The following is a 21,750-nucleotide window of genomic DNA, read 5'->3' as shown; positions in this document are numbered from 1 at the left end:
ACAATGCAAGTCTATGGGCAAGCCTTTGATTAGGTAATTATCCAGATCATTTGATAGAGGAATATGATAGTTTAGCAAAAATTATATGGATGGTGTGTTGAAGATTTTACTTTCAATTTCGTGTAGATAGTAGACTGGGCAGACACATACACATAGGTAGTTGTTACAACTGTATATTATACATCATCATTGCACAAGGGGTTTGATCTTTCTATTTGCAGGTGAAGGAAGTTTCTAAACAGGAAATTCGGTGCTTAAATAAACAGATAGAAAGGGTGTTATTTACTATGTGCAAAGCAAAGAGCAACAATCTGCAATACTCCATGTTTTTTGCACTTTGCACCGTGTAGGTATCTAGCGGAACTGGTTTCTGCTGCGTCAGACTGGGGCCCGATGGGACTGTGCCCCCCAAGCTGTGACGGACTGGTCTACAGGGATACCAGGAGAAACCCCGTTGGGCACAGGCGTCAATGGGCTTTTTGCTTCCAACCATTTGGCTAATTTCATGGTCATTCACTATTTATTTATGGGAAAAGGAGGCTAAATAATGGAATAATATTGTATAGTTTGTAGAGATAAAAGACTAGGAAGGGGCTCAATAATGGAGGAATAGAGTAAGTAGATATAAAGACTAGGAGAATAAAGAGTTTGAGTGAGGAGAGGCGGAATAACAGTTTGGAAAGTGGGTCCTCAGCCTAATGTTTTCTGGTGACCCCAATCATCCCAGTCTGGCACTGCCCCCCAAGTTCTCTGCTCACATCCACCAGGGCCTTGACTTCTACCCCCTGTATATGGGGCCTACTAGTTATCTCCCATGTCCTACGGATACATATGTTGAAATTTTGACTAGTGATGGGCGAATTTATTCGGCAGGCACGAATTTGCGGAGAATTTGCCCGATTCGCCGCCGGAGAATAAATTTGCGAAACGCTGCGAATTCGCGAATTTTCTCCGTCGTCAAAAAAACGGCCGCCGGCATCAAAAACGGCCACCGGCGTCAGAAAAACACCTTTTCGGCGAAGTGAAATGGTGCAAATTCGCCCATCACTAATTTTGACAACTCAATTGACAATGTCATGTTCCTTTATTATAATTTGTTCTGCATTATAGCACATGTTGATATGCGCATTACTTGAATTCAGCTCTATAGAGTGCTATAACTAAAATAGGAGGGGCCCCTTCTTTTACTAAACAACTCTAATTGGTTTTAAGTTTTTTTATTTGTATTGTGATTCCCTGGCACGGTTGTCTGATAAACATTGCCTTTTTATTCATACACATCTTGATACAAATATTTAAGTAGTTCTCAGCCGGTTCTAAGAGTATAAATCCATTTTCTTGTATATAACTTTTTGTCTGTTTACTTTTTGAAAGTAGATGCATCATCTGCACAACTTGCTTCTGCCCAATAAATCTGACATTTTGTTTTCTTTTTAAGAAAACTCCCCCTTGCAGGTGGAAATTAAAAATGTGACCGTAAAAGCATCTTCTCTCAGCATTGCCTGGAACTGCAATATTACAGAGGAGATGAAGAAGAAGAATTATTATGCTCAGTTAAAAAATAAAGAAAGTCGAAGTTTCCCGATGTCCTTGAACGTAAGTTTAATATACAGCGGAAATCTTCTCATACTCAATGTATCTAATAATTCCCAGGGCCGGATTTACATAGTGCGTGCCCATGGCCCACTGCCGTTTGTCGCCCCTTCCCTTTATTCGGGCAAATTTTCATCATCTGGACTGGAGCAATGGGGATTGAAAATGATTGTATCTCCAGCGTATCCCCAGTATTTTTGAACCAATGTGGGTGTAGTTGGGCAGCATGCCGCCCCCCTTAAATCCTGCCGCCCTAGGCCCGGGCCTAGGTGGCCTTTCCACAAATCTGGGCCTGATAATTCCCATCTTATATAAACCTGCATCAATTAAAACTAGGGATGAACCGAATCCAGGATTCGGTTCGGGATTCTGCCAGGATTCTGCCTTTTTTTAGCAGGATTCGGATTTGGCCGAATCCTTCTGCCCGACCTAACCGAATCTGAATCCTAATTCGCATATGCAAATTAGGGACTGGGAGTGAAATTGCATGACTTTTTGTCACAAATCAAGGAAGTAAAAATTTTTTCCCCTTACTACCCCCTTATTTGCAAATGCAAATTAGGATTCAGATTCGGTTCAGTATTCGGCCAAATCTTTCACAAAGGATTCGGGGGTTCGGCCGATTCAGTGCATCCCTAATTAAAGCCCCTCAATACTGCCAGAACATACTAATTGGTTCAAACAAAGTTTAAAGGATGAGAGTACACACCTGCAGGGCAGCCATCAGGGGGGGACAGGGGGGAAGAGTTGTAGGAGGCCCCGAGGGTAAGGGGGGCCCTGCCACGCAACACTTACTTGATTAGCCGGACCCCCATCTTTCTGAGAGCTACTGACTTCGGGAAGGCATGGACGTTTAAGGGGCCCTGGCCACCAGTTTTCGCATAATGTGGGGGGGGGGCCTGGCCACCAATTTTTTTTCTCATGTGGGGTCCTAGCCACCAATATTTTTTAATGGGGGGCCCTGGCCACAAATGTTTTTTTATGGGGGGCCCTGACCACTAATATCTTTTTATTTTTTATTAACATGTGGGAACCCTAGCCACCAATATTTTTTTTGTTTTTTTACTGTGTCGTTGGAGGAGGACCTGTGGGGTGGGGAGGGCAGACCTGTAGGTGGGGCTTGCGGTGGGTGCAGCCCAGGGGGCCCAGGAAATTTTTTCGTATGGGGCCCTGCGATTTCTGATGGCGGTCCTGCACACCTGTGAAATAAAATGCAAAGTTTTCACCTGAGCCAGTGGTGCTTTTCAAAGAAAACTGCTCTGACTTAACTTATAGTTGTTTGGGATTGGGCATTGACACAAGTGCAGTAGAATAATACTATGAGAAGATAAACAGGAGACATTTACTGTAGGGGAAGTTCTACTGAGACGAACATTCTTCAATAAAACTCCCCCTAACCATCCTCTTAATTCATACTTGTTAATATGCCAAGTACCAGTTCATTGGTGTTATGAAACCTTGTTAACCACAATAGGCCGTACTTTAGGAAGTATATTCGCTCATTGCATCCAAAGGGAAAATCTGTCAGCCCCCTAGTGAGTTTTGTTGCACCAAAAATGGAGCCTGTTTTGACTCTGTGTCATCCCCAGAATATTAGTAAGTGTCAGCGTCCCTTGAATTCATCTTGCAGTCCAGCTTTAGGCCCAAACTGGCAATCTGGGTTTTCTGGCAAAGGCCAGAGGGGCTGTTAATATGACCATGTACAGTATTTGCTAAAACAGAATTAAATAATCTGTAAATTAGTCACGAAGCATTCGACAGATCAGCAGAATCAGTGGCAGATGCGATTCAATGTAAATAAATGCAAGTTTATTGATTTTAAATGTATGCATGATTTTTATACCTGTAAAGGGAAACTGAAATCTAGAACTGAATATTTCCAGAAATACTGTATTTTGTATACCGAACATAAACATAACCATCCTGAACTTACCGCATGAGCCTAGGGGTTGAGACGCCTAACTAAACAAATGATTTATGCTTTCAATGTTGGCTACAGGGGGCCGCCATCTTGTAACTCGTGCTCAGTGTGCTCTGGGCTGCTGTTAGGAGGCTACGTTTAGGGACTGTCATAAATAATCAAAACAGCAACATCTGTCATAGAAGCTGATGCAGTAAGGCTGGTACAAATATCCAAAACATATGGGCAAAAATGTCTAGCCATATTCTTTTTTTAGATTTTAGTTCCCCTTTAATGGATTAAGTTTATATTAGATACATTTAGCTGTAAGAAGAATTGGCAGTCTGCAGCAGCACTGGTAATACAGTAAATTCAACCTACACATTTGAAGGCAAACAATATCCCTAAGAGGCTAATTGCCATTCCAGCCTAACAAGGTAACAACAAGTAGAAAGCAGAGTTGGTGACCAATTTGCTAAAATGACAAAAGAAAAAGCAATGGAATATGACAAGTTATGAAGAAATGTTTTTACTGCTCCAGCAATAATCCCCAGAGCTGGAATACTCAGGCATCGCCTGGGCTGAGCAAGTTTCTTTCAGTTTTATATCTCCTGGTGAGTTATCAAGTTTCCCAACAGGTCACATCTCAGTGGCCAACATGAGTCGGCCAACATTCATCATGAAACTGATTCACGTTCTACTTGCCACACTGCTGCTCTCCCAAAGACTCACTAAACCCAAGTAGCAAAAGCTCAAACTAGATTTGTTTGGAGATATTTGTCCCTTTGAATATGTAATGGAGCTCCAGGGCATAGTGATTCCACTCACTGCACAGGTAGGTGTACATCCCACGTGCACTTGAGTTTGGTCAGAAACTAAGGCATCATGAGATAAGTCTTTCCAAGATTTAGTTAACTTTCCAACAACTATTGGCATAAGGGTGTCTGTAATCAGAGCCTTGGGCACCCTCAGCATTCGGCCAACCCTGATTGCCTCCAAAAAATGATAGGAATCCAGGATAACCAATTTGGCTTTTCAATCTACCCATCCAAAGAAGCAGCTATTCTATCCTGTACAGTCTGTGGAAATTGGTCTCATAACAGAGATATTTGGACAAATTCATTAAGGGGCGAAGTTTCGATACCATTAATACGCCAGTGCTAGCATTTCATAGCGAACTTTCATTAGCGTTCAATTCTGCCTAGCGAAACTTCATTAGTCCTCTTACGCTTAGGTCAATTTGAATAGGGCGGGTACATATAGGTCATATATACATTTTTATTATAGATGTTGGTGCAAATGCTTGAAGTGGCCACTTATTATTTCACATAACCAAGGAAGACAAAGGAGATCCTCTAATCCCCTAGACATGAGCCCACCCCAAAACAAAGGTGGCATGCACCTGAATGGTTGAGAAAATAAATGTTAATGTTAACACAAAAATCCTTAATAGTTAGGACTTTTGAAGGCAATACCACTTTAAAATATGAAAAAACACCAGCGTTTTTGGATTTTTTTAGAACTTTTATGGCTTTTTGGCATACAGGATATGATGTCACTGATATAAGATTGAGGAGGATGTAGCTTCATCTCATCAGCATACAGGATATGATGTCACTGACATAAGATTAATGGAGGATGTAGCTTCATTTTATCAGCATACAGGATATGATGTCACTGACATAAGATTAAGGGAGGATGTAGCTTCATCTTATTAGTTCACCAGGTCTAAGGTGGCAAAGGAAACTCAGGCGTTTTTTTTAGAACTTTTATGGCTTTTTGGCATACAGGATATGATGTCACTGATATAAGATTGAGGCGGATGTAGCTTCATCTCATCAGCATACAGGATATGATGTCACTGACATAAGATTAATGGAGGATGTAGCTTCATTTTATCAGCATACAAGATATGATGTCACTGACATAAGATTAAGGGAGGATGTAGCTTCATCTTATTAGTTCACCAGGTCTAAGGTGGCAAAGGAAACTCGGGCGTTTTTTTTAGAACTTTTATGGCTTTTTGGCATACAGTATATGATGTCACTGACATAAGATTGAGGAGGATGTAGCTTCATCTTATCAGCATACAGGATATGATGTCACTGACATAAGATTGAGGAGGATGTAACTTCATCTTATCAGCATACAGGATATGATGTCACTGACATAAGATTGAGGAGGATGTAGCTTCATCTCATCAGCATACAGGATATGTTGTCACTGACATAAGATTAATGGAGGATGTAGCTTCATCTTATCAGCATACAGGATATGATGTCACTGACATAAGATTAAGGGAGGATGTAGCTTCATCTTATCAGCATACAGGATATGATGTCACTGATATAAGATTGAGGAGGATGTAGCTTCATCTTATCAGCATACAGGATATGATGTCACTGACATAAGATTAATGGAGGATGTAGCTTCATCTTATCAGCATACAGGATATGATGTCACTGACATAAGATTAATGGAAGATGTAGCTTCATCTTATCAGCATACAGGATATGATGTCACTGATATAAGATTGAGGAGGATGTAGCTTCATCTTATTAGTTCACCAGGTCTAAGGTGGCAAAGGAAACTCAGGCGAAAGAGGAAAAATTCTGTAAAATTTGCATTTTAGGGAAACGATCATTCGGCTGAACCAAAATTTGCGATAGGGTGCAAAACTACACTAGCAACGCTCTCTTTAGTTAGCCTGTCCTCTACACCTGTTAGTAAATTGGCAATGTCCCTGTGGATGAAATTTCTGGTAAATTTTCGCTAGCGACGGCCACTTTGCCCTTTAGTAAATAAGTCACAATGTGATGTTACAAGGCTCCACTAAAGGCTGAACATTTTATCCAAAATGTAATGGTTGGTGCCAGTGGCAAATCAGTGAAAAACAACAGCCACATATATACAATTGCCCCAAATAAAATAACAAAAACAAATGCTGGAATTTATTTTTTATTTTTACTAAAAATGTACCTGTTGTATTTTTTCAGATACAAAATTGCTCCACAGAATTCTTCATTCACGATCTTAAAGGTCTGACGTTACACGAAGGAGTATATGTAAAAATCACAGCAAACAATAAAGAAGCCGAAAATACTACATGGACAGCATTCTATCCTGAGGGTAAATATTGCTGACAGAGACAAAAATGGAACAATTTGACAATTATACCTACAAATGAATTTATTTAGCTACAACTTCAAGACTTTCTGTAGGAAAAAAGCAGGAGCTTTCACCGTTCCTGTAGCTGCCCTGTAACTGTTTACACTACTTTTTATTTGGATCTAATAGTAGAAACAAACAATGAAAATATAAAGTATTCTGTGTGTCTTACTGGCTCTCCAATGCTCTCTATTTGGGTTTTTGGTTGCTTTACATTAATCTCAGTTATTTACAAGCTAATATTTCTACTTATTTTATTTAGGAGAAAACCAAACGTCTGCCGAAAACGTTAGCTGCATCTTGTATGTTAGTCTTGTGAATTGCTCATGGGATTTTGGCAAAAAAGCTCCCAACGACACTGTTTATTCATTGTGGCTCTAGTAAGTCTCCGTTATTCTATAAACATATAGATACACACACACATAAATAAATTGTATGGATATTTAAACTTGTTTGTGTTCCACAGTAGACGGCTTTCTTCATTTTAAGGCAGTTTATGGATGAAGGGGGTGATCAAATTATAGAAATAACTCCAACCTACTGGGTACTACTTTTACACACACATTTAAAAAAATTCCTTCACTCCACGGGGCCCCTTTTGGACTACCAGTAAAAAACAGGGGTTACCAGTGCTAGGCCTAAGGCATTGGGTGCCCAAGTCAAGACCCTTATTTACGCCATGTCCTTCATGTCTCATTGTCCTACATACCCTATGCCCTCTGTGACTGTGTCCCTCACGCACCTAAGGACAGACTGTAACTAGGGGAAAGCAGGCAAATGAGATATGTGCTCAATGCCCCCCCCCACACACACACCTAGGTACCTGCCTCTTCTGCCTACCCCTAGTTCCAACCCTGGGGGTCACCTATGTACTCATGACACTTGTTGATTCTTCATAATTCCTTGGTGGGATGCTTAGCCTTTGGCTGTACACTCAAACATGTCTCTTAAAGGGATCCTGTCATGGGAAAACATGTTTTTTTCAAAACATCAGTTAATAGTGCTACTCCAGCAGAATTCTGTACTGAAATCCATTTCTCAAAAGAGCAAACAGATTTTTTTATATTCAATTTTGAAATTTGACATGGGGCTAGACATTTTGTCAATTTCCCAGCTGCCCCTAGTCATGTGACTTGTGCTTGCACTTTAGGAGAGAAATGCTTTCTGGTAGGTTGCTGTTTTTCCTTCTCAATGTAACTGAATGTGTCTCAGTGGGACCTGGATTTTACTATTGAGTGCTGTTCTTAGATCTTTCAGGCAGCTGTTATCTTGTGTTAGGGAGCTGCTATCTGGTTACCTTCCCATTGTTCTGTTGTTTGGCTGCTGGAGGGAGGGTGATATCAGTCCAACTTGCAGTACAGGAGTAAAGAGTGACTGAAGTTTATCAGAGCACAAGTCACATGACTGGGGCAGCTGGGAAATTGACAATATGTCTAGCCACATTCAGATTTCAAAATTGAATATAAAAAAATATGTTTGCTCTTTTGAGAAATGGATTTCAGTACAGAATTCTGCTGGAGCAGCACTATTAACTGATTCATTTTGAAAACAATTTTTTTTTTTTTCCCATGACAGTTTCCCTTTAAGCTGGCCATACATTAAAAGATCTGCTCCGTTGGAGAGGTTGCCAAACTAACAGATCTTTCAGCAATATGCCCACCCGGAGCCTCTGCAATTCTCGCTCTAATGGGATTTCTAAACCTGTGTGATAATTATCTGGCCTATTTTCAGCCAGCTATTGGCCAGGGAGCCAGACAGAGGCCCCATACATTGGCTAATAAGCTGACAACGACTGTTGGCATTGGCGTATTGACCCCTTTAGATGCTCCCTCTGTTCCTTGTACCCCTGCCCCTGGGGGAGTTGCTTCTGCAGACATGAAGTCTTCCTGCCTTGGGTCCCACTGTGAGAGCCCTCACTCACTTTCTCCCTCTTACAGAGGAGCCCCTCTAGTTCCGAGCCAAGCTGGCCCTCAATCACATTATATGTAAATAGAATATAACTATGTTTAATATCATTTATATAATATAAAGATTTACAAATATATATATATATCTATAAAGGTTTTTGTCTTCTAATTACAGTCAGGATAAGCAAACAGGGGTGGAATGTCAAGACTATAAGACTAATTTAAGCACAAGACAAATGCAGTGCTCCTTTAAGGCTCCAGATATTGAATCTAAATCGCGCTCATATCTACTTGTGGAAGGATCAAGCAACACAACATCAATTCTGTTTTATGGTCAATGGATTTTTCTAGCTATTAAAGGTAAATATGTATGATGTCAAATATGAAAGAGTTTCTTCCTGGACTAGTAAGATTGCAAGAAGACTTAAAGGGATACTGTCATGGGAAAAAAAATTGTTTTCAAAATGAATCAGTTAATAGTGCTGCTCCAGCAGAATTCTGCACTGAAATACATTTCTCAAAAGAGCAAACAGATTTTTTTATATTCAATTTTGAAATCTGACATGGGGCTAGACATATTGTCAATTTCCCAGCTGCCCCCAGTCATGTGACTTGTGCTCTGATAAACTTCAATCACTCTTTACTGCTGTACTGCAAGTTGGACTGATATCACACCCTCCCTCCCTTTCCCCCCAGCAGCCAAACAACAGAACAATGGGAAGGTAACCAGATAGCAGCTGGAATTAGTTAAAAGAAGGAGTGATATGGGGAGATGTGGATAAACTAAGCAAGGGAAACGTGTTTAATCTTGTACAGTGCTGCACTTGGAATATTTTCCTGTTATGTTATTAAGAAAATAATTAATACTGCCTTTCATGTTGCAGAGCTTTCCATTGCTTTTCTAAAAGTCCTTTTACTGCTAATTGCATTGTCTTTCTCCCAAAATGTCTCCTCCTATTTCTGCTTCTCACTGAAAACTTTATAGAGCACAATACTATGGCCAAGTTGCAGCATGAGATGACTCTTTATAAGGCAAATATGAGCACAAATTTGTGGACAGATAAGTGCAATTCCCATCTCCTATACCCCATGCCACAGGCCTATATATCTGTCCTTTTCTGATGTCATGCATTGAACACAAAGGAGATGATTTATCAACGTCTCCTGACAATCAAACTAAAAACCGTGCATATAAATAATGACATTAGACACATGATTTTTATTTATTAAACAGAAAAACATGAAAAATAGCGATTAGTGATTTTTTTCACCATGTATGATTTTCGCTCATCGCTAATGAAAATATAAAACATTGGCATCTAAAAGCTGTCAGGTCATGTAAAAGTCAAAGGGATAGTTCCTTAGCATGTTATGTAATATTTATCTTATTTGAGGTTTTAGAGTTTTCATCTATTTTTTATTGTGTGTAAACTTACAAAAAAGCCGAGTAAAATACAATTTCAAGATCTTTTTTCACAAATTTATTCAGTCATGCTTTTTATATTTGGATTTTTATTAAAAAAATATTTGTGTTTTTTTGGTAAATGTATTCATTGTAGAAATAAATGTGAATTCAGTTGTGGTAGAAAAAAAACTCCAAAATTACACAAACTCTAGAGTCAGTGAGTGACTTAGGCAAAAATGTAATGTATAAAGGCTGGAGTGAGTGGATGTGTAACATAATAGCCAGAACACTACTTCCTGCTTTTCAGCTCTCTAACTCTGAGTTAGTCAGTGACTATAAGGGGGGCCACATGGGACATAACTGTTCAGTGAGTTTGCAATTGATCCTCAGCATTCAGCTCAGATTCAAAAGCAACAGTTATGACCCATCTGGCCCCCCCCTCAAGTCACTGATTGGTTACTGCCTGGTAACCAATCAGTGTAAACCAAGAGAGCTGAAAAGCAGGAAGTAGTGTTCTGGCTATTATGTTACACATCCACTCACTCCAGCCTTTATATATTAAATTTTTGCCTAACTAACTATATTAGATACATTATTTATTTTGCACAGACTGTCTATTTATCTGGTTTTTATTTTAATACCGAACAATTCTTTTATTAACATAAAATTCTTATACTTTCAGCTTTCTGATAAAAACCTTTCAGTGTATGGTGGTGTAAATAAATATAATTAAAAAAAAAAAAAATCTTTCAGACCAGCCCACAACTTTACGCTTCTTTCTAATTGGTAGGAAAATGGGGCAGTTTTGAAGGTCCCCAGTGGTGCAGATTGGGGAACTTGGAGGTGTAGGTTCTTAACAAGGATTTTGTTCTCCTGGAATAGGTTTGTAAAATGTACAGTAAATGTGCACAAAGGAAAAATTCTGCTTACAGAGATACATTTCTGCATTGTGCATATTTTTTCATTAATGAATTTTAGGGGATTTATGTTCCTGCTTCTTTTATAAAAAACAATCTTGATCTAACTCCAATCCACACATTAAGCTTATTTATAAAGAAATCAGGTCGAAAAGGCTGGATCCGGAAAAATCTCGAAAAAATTGTGCGAGAATACGAATTGTGCAACTTTTTCAAATTGTCGTGCAATAAACTTGAATTTATCTAAATTTTCGTTAAAACAACTCAAATGATTTGACTTTTAGTAACTTTGGGGGCATGGTATATCTTGAAAAATGTGAGATTTTTTTTCTAAAAATTCACTAAAAAAAACTCAACTAGAAAAAGTTTTAATAAAAATATATGTGTCATTTACGACCCCAAATGCATTAAGCAAAATGCAATTGTGAGCACCATCGCAGCATTTCCCCCAGAATGCCAGCATTGTTGAAATCACCGGGGCCTGGTGCAATTACCCCGAAATGATCACAATGGTGCATGTGCTTCGTAACAAATCGGTCACAATTCTGCCAAATGTTTGAATTTTGTCTGGTTCCATTTCCTGTGTTTGCTGGTGTTATTTCTGGTATTTGGGATGCGACTGATATAGGCGCACTTTTCTTTTGGTGCAACTGAACTGTGGCAATTAAGACAAGTTTGGGGTTTTATGCACAATTATTTGTTGCACTTGTGGTTGTAAATAAGTCATTTAGGTCTCATTCTGATGGGTGTTTTACCCTTCAGTCGTTTTTCCGGCATTGCACCACACGGGGGAGAGCAGAATGAAACATAAGTAGTGATGGGTGAATTTGCGCCGTTTTGCTTCGCCGAAAAATTCGCGAATTTCGTGCGAAATTCACGAAACGGTGAAAAATTTGCGAAACGGCGCCAGCGTCTCGTTTTTGACGCCGGCGCCCGTTTTTTGACGCCGGCGCCCGTTTTTGACGCAAATTTTCTCGGGCGTTTTGCGAATTTATTCGCTGGCGGCGAATCGCGCAAATTCGCCGCGAATTTGCACCTGGCGAATAAATTCGCCCATCACTAAACATAAGCTGTATTTTATTATAGTGCTATTCTTATACAGGTGCATCCAAGCGCCATATGCAGATTTTCATTAAGGCTGTTGGGCTAAAAAATTAAAAGAAAAAATAAAAGAAAGAAACCCCAAAAATCTGACGGATGTGTCTATTTGAGCTTGTTTGGTGGGGAGGGCAGAGGGTGATGGTGACTAGTGTCTTTAGAAAAAAATTCCTATTTGGTGACACTAGTGATGTCATCATGAGATTTTGCACTGAAAATCCGGTAAGAGTTTGGATGGGAAAGAGCTGATCTGAGTGCCAAGCCCAGTTAGGGAATAGTTGTGACTGAGCTTTATCTGAAATGGGTGTTAGTGCTGGGGATCAGGACTTACATCCATTCGCCAAAGTGAAAATTCACTTGCCGATAGAGTGTGAATGAGTGTCTCTTTCACTAGCGAATTTTCTCCTGCACCTGTTAGTAAATCAGCGAAGTTCAGAATTTACGCCAGCGTTAGTAACTTCGCCCTTTATGGGCAAAACATTTTTTGGACGTGCAACAATTTTTTTCACCCGTTGGTGTCTATGGGTGTCTTTTTCACAGCAAAACCTGGCAAAAATTCCTCTCATTGCTATTAAAAAGAGAGTGCCATGAATATTGTTTTTCAAAATAGTCTGGGCTTCGTCCACGTCAAGTGGAAAATGACTTTGCACTTAACCAGGCAGCCTGTGGGCCCACCAGTCAGCAGCTGTAAAGTCAGCCTATGTATGGGGCAGATTTCAGATTGTAGGGCATTATTAGACAAAAATCCACCCTGTGTGCTCAGACAGGTGAATTACAACTTTTGCCAATGCTTATAATATGGGTGTAACGTATGGTATCCCAAACCTGAAACAAACCCCAAGGTCCCGGTCTTGGCTCACTCTTCTGCCTATAACCTTGGCTTCGGGAGGAGCCCTTCACTACTCGGATGCCGCCAGGACTTAGACAGACAGCGCAATATTGAATCAGGAGACAAAAATGTATTTGTGGTCACAAGCCAATGGTATCGCAGTACAGAGGAGAGTCCACAAAAGTAGTCAAAATACAAGCAAAGGACAAGCAGCAGACTTGGGATGATTGGGGACAGGCAAATAACAAGATCAGAACTCTAGAAACGCAGCACCTATGGAGAGAGACCTATGTTGGCCAGTGAATTATTGGCCAAGGCCCCTTTAAATATTTGAATTTCGCATCAAGCTGGTTGATGTAACGATTGGTGGCAAGACCTGGAAATGCCGCAATCGCTCTTCATTTGCACAAAGTTCCTGAAGAAAGTGGATGTGACGGACGTCCCCGCTGCACCACTAGACCACCAGGTATTCTCACAATAGGTCTGAAGCAGCTGTTTCTTCACCAGTAGAAAATCGCTGGTGAAGAAACTGTTGATGTAACATTAGACTTAGTCTACTCAAACAAAAAAATCCCCCTCAGCCCATGCCAAGCATCGAATGCCAGTGGAACACTTGTTGCATTCCACCTGTATTTGGCACCTGGATGTTCCTATGTGAGTGTAGTTCTATAGGGAAATACTGACTGCAGGGTAACACAGGGTGAAACAGCCATAAGTATAAGCCCTAAATCTTATTCACCTCATGACCACTTAATCATTCAGGTAGGTATAAAAAATACTGTCCTTATGTTCTGTCAGCTGATGAATTTGGGACTATTGTTTGAGGCAGAACTTAAACTCATGATTCAGCAAGATCTTCCTTTATCCCAATGTTTTCAGAAATCTTGAATCCTCCAAGAAACATCCAAGTGAATGTGAGTACTCATGGGGTTCAAATGAAGTGGCAAAACCCAGAAACACTTGAAAATGATCCAGCAGAATGTTTTTCATATCAAATCTCCTTAAAGGAAGACAAAATGCAGGTAATATTTCATATTTTTCACTGTTAATATTTAAAAATGTTTTAAACATTTCTACAGAATATATATACAGAATATATACAGAATATAACTGTACTTTCTATTTATGGAACAGTTATTGGATATATAGGGATGTCACTTATATGGCTTGTTTGCTAAAGAGCCGGCCCAAAATGTTACTGTTGTTGTGTGTATATATCAAAGAGTCATGTGACTTCCGACGGTAGAAAGTGCAATCAGCAGGAACACATTTTTCAGACAGGAAAGGTTTGATAAAATGCAGGAAAACCTTGTAGATTCCCCATTTTGACCTGTAAATAAATCTGCCTCCTAGAGTTACTATGTGCAGTGGTGTAACTAGAGATGGTCAGACAACCACCACCCCAGTAGAAACCCTTCCTTGAGTATCACCTCAGGGGTCCTTACAGGGCTCAGGAAGGGATTGGGTTGCACATGTGAAGTGCTGTGAAGTGCTGTCAAACTGAACTACATGGAAGAAACACAAAATTGTATTTACTGCAAGTGAATGTATGTTTTTTTTTATTTGTTCTATGGTTCACTGGTAGAAGGATGCCAGTTGTATCCACTTGCACCCCATTTAAATGACCTTCCATCATTCACATTAGTTTTTGCACTGGGGACTTCTAGAGAAACCATATCCTAACCCACATGATTTCATTTAGGGTAAAAACTACTCTGTACATCAGGATTTACACTATACTTCCAATGAATTCTCATCAAGCCAGCATTTTGAACTGAAAATGAGAGCAATCAGGGATAAAATATGTTGTCTTACTGAATGGAGTACATGGAGCGAACCCTTTAAATTTGATCCTCCTGGTAAGTAGTGGGCGTTTCTACACCGTGTTTTAGTTTTGTGAGAATGAGAAAGAAATGTTTGGTAAATATGATGCTCAATTGAACCACCTAAGGCTTCATCAAAGGCAGCGAGCACCATAGAGCCATCCTCCTCTGTCTTCCTCTTTCCTTCATGCGGCTGTGAATGCGCAGTAGAACAAAAAGCCAAACTTTAACCAAAAAGTCGCTATTCATTTAACTGCGCATGCGTTTGCCCTGGGAAATTCGAAGAAAGAAGAAGGAAGAGGATCTCTCCGTGGTGCTCACTGGTATAACCCCAGGATGGTGCAGTTTTCTGCTGATAGGAGCACTGACCCGGGGTTTCAGGTAGGTCAATACAATCACTTGGAGGTACCTAACATTTGGCAACCCCAAGTGCACAAAGCTTTTCCTTTAAGATCAAGTACAGAAAAAAAGAAAATCAATCATTTACAAAATTCTTATTTGCTTAAAATGGACTCTATGGGAAATAAAATTGACACTTGCCGAGATGGTGTGCTCCAGTTTTGACAAGGGGGGGTTCACCCCGAAAAGGTGCATCCCACAATAAACTTTGAGCGAGAGGTCGCCCTTCTAGCAGCATTCTCTGTGTGCCCGTGACTATGTTCCTTGTTCCAGTTTTCTTCATTATTAGTGATGGGTGAATTACTCAGCAGGCGCAAATTCGCAATGCGTATAAATTCGAGAAACGCCGCAAAAATTCACCAGCATCAAAAAAAAATTTCGCCGGCATCAAAAAAACGCCTGCGCCGTTTCGCGAATTTTTCGTCGTTTCGCAGATTTCGGTGAAGCAAAACGGCGCAAATTCGCCCATCACTATTCATTATATATTGTATATATATACAAGTACTGTAGATGAAAGTAACCATGAGTACACAGAAGACAAAAATGGCCAAATCAAATATGCAGAAATGAAAATGAATTAGTCTATAAAAGACACGTCTGTCACTGAACCCAAATGAAACTGTTTACCCACAATGTTTATTCAGATGCTAAAAATCCGACTGGATCGCAGCTGTCTCAGTTAGTCCCCGATAGACAAAAGATAAGAACAAAGACAAAAGATATCTGTATGACACTAATACAAATTAAAATCAGACAAACATGGTAAAACAGCTCATAAAAACGAAATTAATAATTAATCTGTAGCTGTTGCACCAGATTAGCTGCAGAAACCAGAATCCTAATGAGACTGATGCAAGAACACCAACAGCATGGCTGCTTCCATTCTACTCATCTAAATATTGTTCCACCCCCATATATTATGTTCATGTTTATTTTTACTTTCTACTGTTTTTGAATTGGTGTTATGATTGTTATGGGGGGCTCTGCCTCTGTCTAGTCCCAAAATGAGTTTATCAGATAAACCTGAAAGGCAGAGAGAAGTTACAGTGGGTTTTAGACTTCCTGGGTCTAAACAAACATCAAAATTCATTTTACCTCAACTAAAGGTGGCCATACACAGGCCGATAAAAGCTGGAGACAGACCACGTCGGCAGCTTATTGGCCTGTGTATGGGCCCCCCCCCGATGGGCTTCACCGATCGAGATCTGGCCGAAAGTTGGCCAGATCTCGATCGGATGGGACGAAAAATCCCGTCGGATCGTGGCCGCATCTATTCATTGATGCGGTATTGCAATCCAACCGCCCATTGCTATTAGTTAGGATCTGATCGTTGGGCCCTAGGGCCCATGATCGGATCAGCCCAATATTGCCCTCCTCAAGGTGGGCATATCGGGGAGAGATCCGCTCGTTTGGCGACATCGCCAAACGAGCGGATCTCTCAGTGCATGGCCACCTTTAGACTGACCCCCAATCCCATTTTATTTCAAATAGGTAGACAGACTCTGTGAGCAAAATAATCCCAAACAATAACAGAAGAGAAATACAGCATTACATGAAATATTAAAAATGCAATGGGATATATTAATACATTTTTTTTTTTGGGGGGGGGGATATTTAGTTACTGTAATTTCATTGTCATTCATTTTCCCGAAGAGCTTACATCCCTTTGACAGTCCTTTTGATACTGGTAAAATATAAAAATATATGTGTAATAAAATGTTTAATCTTTGTAAATGTGACCTTTTATATTCTGCCCATTTCTTATTCCCATTGAATTATTGTCTGGTAATCTCCCCGCAGTCTCTGGGAGCCTCACTCACGTTCACCTGTTTATTCTTCTAGCAATAAGTACAGTCATCGCTGTAACAGGCCTAATATACGTTTGTCACAGGTAAAGTATTGGTTTTATCCTTTGTACATATGGATTAAGCAAAATGTAATGATAAGAACACATTTATATTATTCAGCTACAAGTGTGGCTTCTGTTACAGTATTTAAAACAAAATACATGACCCATTATTTGTATATATTACTTATAAATACTATGCACCTATATTATAATATAAGATAGCGTTCTATTGGGTTAATTGAATGATTATGTGTTTAAAGACTTACATAGGGTGATCCAAATTATGTGGAAACCCCAGGTCCCATACCCGTACTATGATTGACTCTTGCCATGAGTTGCGGATGTAGATTTAGTGAGAGGCTTTAACATTTACGGGCCAATTCATTAACTTCGAGTGAAGGATTCGAAGTAAAAAAACTTAGAATTTCGAAGGTTTTTTTGGCTACTTCGACCATCGAATGGGCTACTTCGACCTTCGACTACGAATGATTCAAACTAAAAATCGTTCGACTATTCGACCATTCGATAGTCAAAGTACTGTCTCTTTAAGAAAAAACTTCGACCCCCTAGTTTGCCACCTAAAAGCTACCGAACCCAATGTTAGCCTATGGGGAAGGTCCCCATAGGCTTGGCTAAGTTTTTTTGGTCGAAGGATTGGATTGAAATCCTTGGAATCGTTCGATTCAAAGGATTTAATCGTTCGATCGAACGATTATTCCTTCAATCGTTCGATCGCAGTATTTGTGCAAAATCCTTCGACTTAATTAACCCTCGATATTCGACCCTTGATTAATTTGCCCCTTAGTGAAACAAGCAGAATTATGACAAAATGTTGAGTCAGAACTAGATGACCTTATATATTTGTCAAATGTAAACACTGAAATTGAAATGGTCTATGATTTTTTAAGATTCCAGGTATTGACAAAAGTGTTCCCACCAGTTCCGACACCTGTCATTAAATTGCAAAGTTTGGAGCAAGACGAGCTAAAAGAGTTACAGGTACGGTTTCGATTCTTTTTGACATAATGTTCTTATTTTATCAACTATAAATTTACAAACGATAGAAAACATTTAAGGAACCAATTATAAACCAGTGTTTCCTAGTATATAACTAACTCCCATCAGTGATTGTGCTTCTGCCATATTGCCCCAAGTTCCCAATACTCATGAACATGGCACCTCCCTCTTCATTCAGATTAGTGATGTGTTGGCCGGGTTTTTCCCAACCTGCACCCACCTGAAGCCAGGCCTCCCTGCACCCGCACCCGCCTGCACCCACCTACCAGCTTCCAGCTGTCATCACAAACGGGGCGTGGCAAGCAGGCACACGGCTATAAAGTCAGAAGCCGATAGTTGAAGGTGGCAGGCGGGGAGAGCAGGAGAAGAACTCAACCTGCACCCACCTGCCATCTGCGAGGAGTGCGAGGTCAGCCTGAACCCATGGGTATGGGGCCGGCCCGCACATCACTAATTCATGTATTTCGTATCCACCATAGAGCATGCAGTTAACTTCATCATCTTAACTCTCATTAAAACACAAAACTTCATCATTGCTCCCTCTGCCTGCTGTGTAGCACTACTGGTGTTTCAGAAAATCCTAAATTTGATGTCTGAGTTCAGCTTCTGCCTTTCAGGTGAATTTACTAGTTCATTTGTGGTCAGTTGTTTGCTGAGATGCCATCCAAATAAACAAACCCCTTCCTTTTCTCAGCAGCAGTGCTGAATATATTGAGTTTACACAGATTAAAGGTAAGGGCACACCTGGAGATTTGGGGAGATTTAGTCACCTGGCGACTAATCGCCTCTTCTTTGGGGTGACTAATGTCCTTGAATTGCTTCCCCCTGTCTTCCGCTGGCTATAATGAAAAGTCGCTTGCGGCATAGCACACGCGGTGCTTCATATTCCGAAGTTGCCCGAAGTCTCCCCGAATCGCCAGGTGTGCCCTTACCCTAAGGGATGGCAGTATTGTTGGTGTTATCTATATTAGTCCAAAAAACAACATTTTGATGACACATCGATGATTAAAATCAAGGAAGAAGTATCTAATATACGATTTTCCATTTTAACAGGAGAAGTTACATTCTGGATCTGAAAAACAACCAGATAATGAAGAAAACATAAAAATCTGTGAAATCGATAATTCTTGAAGAAGTTTGTACAGAAGATATTTATTTGAAAAAATATTTTCATAACTGTTTCTGTTGTTCAATTTCTTGCAATGCAACTTAAAGGAACAGTAACACTAACATTTTTTATGTGCCAAATCTAAACTGCTTCAATAACAGCTCTATTGTGCATAAAGTTTATTATATTCAATGCTTTGTCCAAAAAACATATTAAATCTCTGCTTCCGGATGTACACTGTAGAATGGCCAAAGGGCGATTCTGCAAAATCCGAGGTGCGGCGCTCCACATCTCTGCCTAGACTGCTGATCCAGAAGATACTTCTTGCTGCTGTTATGAGGATTGTACTGACTTACTTCTGGACTTACTTCTGTGCCACAAGCAGGGAAGGAATAGTAATTTACTTCTGTGAGTGCTGCGAGTGGAGAAGGAATGTCCACATCGGTTATTCCTAAGCTTGCTTTAGCTCCTTCATTGCTGCGAGTGGTAAAGGTAACACGCAGTGATAAATCTATGGGACATTTGTTCATCCTCCATTGTAGGATGCTGCCGAATCTGATAACTACACATCACAGATGCAACACGGAAGATTTTTCATTTACCCAAAGAGAGGCCAAGTGTAAGGAGCTCAGTGTGGAAAATCACCCCATCAGCATAGTTTCCACTGAGCCATTTGATATCACCATGGGTCACACATACTCCCCAAAATATGTGCCTGTTTGCATTTTGAGGAGATATTCAAGAGGTAGGGGTAGCAATGCTATCTAAGTGATCTAAGTGATCAATTCTCAGTGAAAAAGATTCATTAAAAAATATCACGCCGCTAATGTTTTATGTTTTTGAGTCTCAGAACAGGTGCAGATTTAAATATTAAAAGCATCATTAGGAAACTCTGTCCTTATCTACATCACTGAGGGCCTCTACTGTATTTGTAAAGATCCCCCAAATTGGTATTTTACTAGTCCAGTACATTTCCCCAACGAGTGCAGGTTATAGGGGCTGAATGGATTAATTGATGTCCTTTCCTGGCTGTGCTCCTGCAGTAGGGTGTATTCCGTTTAACCAGGATTATTGACTCCACTACTGAGTGAGACAGGTTCCATATTCTGGTATAAATGAGGCTACAGATGATCACCAAGTTGGAGCCTCTAATTGAGGATTACTGCAAGCAGTGTGGGATGTGGTCTTAATCTTTGGCTGAAGTCCTTCTTCGTTGCTCAACATATTTTATGGCCCCCAACCAATAGTCATTGCATTTTACAGAAGAAAAAACAAATGTAGTAATATTCTAGGTTACACTTAAGGGGAAATGCATGGGCCAGGTGTCCGGGTCAAGTGTCCAGACCAGTGCCGGGTACGTTAGGCAACCTGACCAATGACCCTGCCACTGATCCCACTGCCCCAACTGGGAAAGTGATTATTTGTGATGCATAAACAAGTGTGAGAATAAGGGCAAAGGCTCGGACTAGGGGGTTTGGTGACAGAAGAGGTAAGTGTCTCTCATACCCCTAGTTCTGGCTCTGGTCCAGTCGCAGCCCTTTTAAATTTCCCCTGACACCTTCAGTGACATTACAGTGTATTCCACTTCCAGCATTTCATTTTTATTATTCAAAGTATTTTATAGTTCTTTACTTTTCTCATCGATTGTCTTCCCCCATCCCTCATCTTCCCTCTTCTCTACTTCTCTAGACCCCTATTCCCTTTTCTTTTATATTTTCTCTTTCTTTCCAAGTTTCTCTATTTATCTCCCTATTCTCTTCTGGTTTCTGCCTATTTGGCCTGTTTTTATTTTCTCTTCCTTTTATTTTGTGCTGTATCTTTTCTTCTTACGTTTTTATACCCACTGACAACTATAACAGACGATCCATTAAACTTATTGATTAAAGCTGTTTGACTAAAAGCAACAGACCATCATAATCAGTGATACTGGAGACTACACAAAACTGTATTTATATATATATATATATATATATATATATATGTGCAATAACACAATAATGAGAGGAAAGTTTTTTGGAAGAAGTACAAAAAGCAACATGTAAAGGGACAGTATAACCTGTTTGTTATTTCTCGAGCTAAACAGATGTTTAAGATGTTGACTGTGTTAGCCATTGAAAAATGCAGAAAATGGAGTTTGTTATTATATTTGAATCTGTAGTTGACATTGATTGTTTACCTTATCTTGTTTTCCTTTTTTTTTTCTTTTTTTTTGTTTATTATACATTTTCTATATGAAAATATAAAAATGAGTAAAGCTGGCCATAGATGTTGAGATTTCTAAAGATTTCTAAAAGATCAGATCCTCATCGTGAGACCATGATCTTCTCAGAACGATCATATGAATTGACCATCAACTAAAAAGACCAATTTGTCAGGAAAACAAAGGGGAGCTGCTTGGCCCTGCAGACATAGATACATTGCACTGGGACCCACAAAGATTTTTTGACCTGGCCGATCAATTTCCTGACAGATGTCGGCCGAAAAATCGTTAGATGTACGATGGTTCGAATCCCACTAACCGCACGATAATTTCGAAGGATTGGTCGGACTTCCCTAAAACCGGTCGTTCGGCAAGAAGAATCGTCGCGTCTATGGGGAGCTTAAGTAAAGATAAGTAAAAATTGCAAGCTTTGGAGCACCCAGGCCCCTTCGTCAGCCAAAATATTTGTATGCTCCTAAATCTTGTAATTTTGACTTATTTTTACTTATTCAGTTAGCCAATAAAAGGGATCAGCAA

The 21,750-nt window shown here is 40.0% G+C and overlaps 2 protein-coding genes across 7 annotated transcripts in view; one reads left to right on the top strand and one right to left on the bottom strand.

The window, feature by feature from the left end:
- LOC108709067 (granulocyte-macrophage colony-stimulating factor receptor subunit alpha) overlaps nt 1–19,840 on the top strand; it is a 42,907-nt gene extending 23,067 nt beyond the window's left edge. For 5 of the 6 annotated variants that reach the window (XM_041583305.1, XM_041583304.1, XM_041583302.1 and 2 more), the window contains 9 exons: nt 1,439–1,596; nt 6,490–6,622; nt 6,924–7,041; nt 8,744–8,928; nt 13,697–13,839; nt 14,520–14,676; nt 16,840–16,930; nt 17,797–17,887; nt 18,959–19,840. In XM_041583305.1, coding sequence (XP_041439239.1) covers nt 1,439–1,596; nt 6,490–6,622; nt 6,924–7,041; nt 8,744–8,928; nt 13,697–13,839; nt 14,520–14,676; nt 16,840–16,930; nt 17,797–17,887; nt 18,959–19,036 — 1,154 coding nt within the window. In that variant the 3' untranslated portion in view covers nt 19,037–19,840. The remainder of the gene's footprint in view (nt 1–1,438; nt 1,597–6,489; nt 6,623–6,923; nt 7,042–8,743; nt 8,929–13,696; nt 13,840–14,519; nt 14,677–16,839; nt 16,931–17,796; nt 17,888–18,958) is intronic. The other variant, XM_018248697.2, reaches the window with a different exon arrangement.
- LOC108709068 (interleukin-5 receptor subunit alpha) overlaps nt 1–21,750 on the bottom strand; it is a 137,689-nt gene that overhangs the window by 59,761 nt on the left and 56,178 nt on the right. The window lies entirely within an intron of this gene.

Source organism: Xenopus laevis, chromosome 2S, assembly GCF_017654675.1.
Source record: "Xenopus laevis strain J_2021 chromosome 2S, Xenopus_laevis_v10.1, whole genome shotgun sequence".
Lineage (NCBI taxonomy): Eukaryota > Metazoa > Chordata > Amphibia > Anura > Pipidae > Xenopus > Xenopus laevis.
The sequence above is the reverse complement of the archived record's forward strand: the minus strand, read 5'-3'. Positions and strand labels throughout refer to the sequence as shown.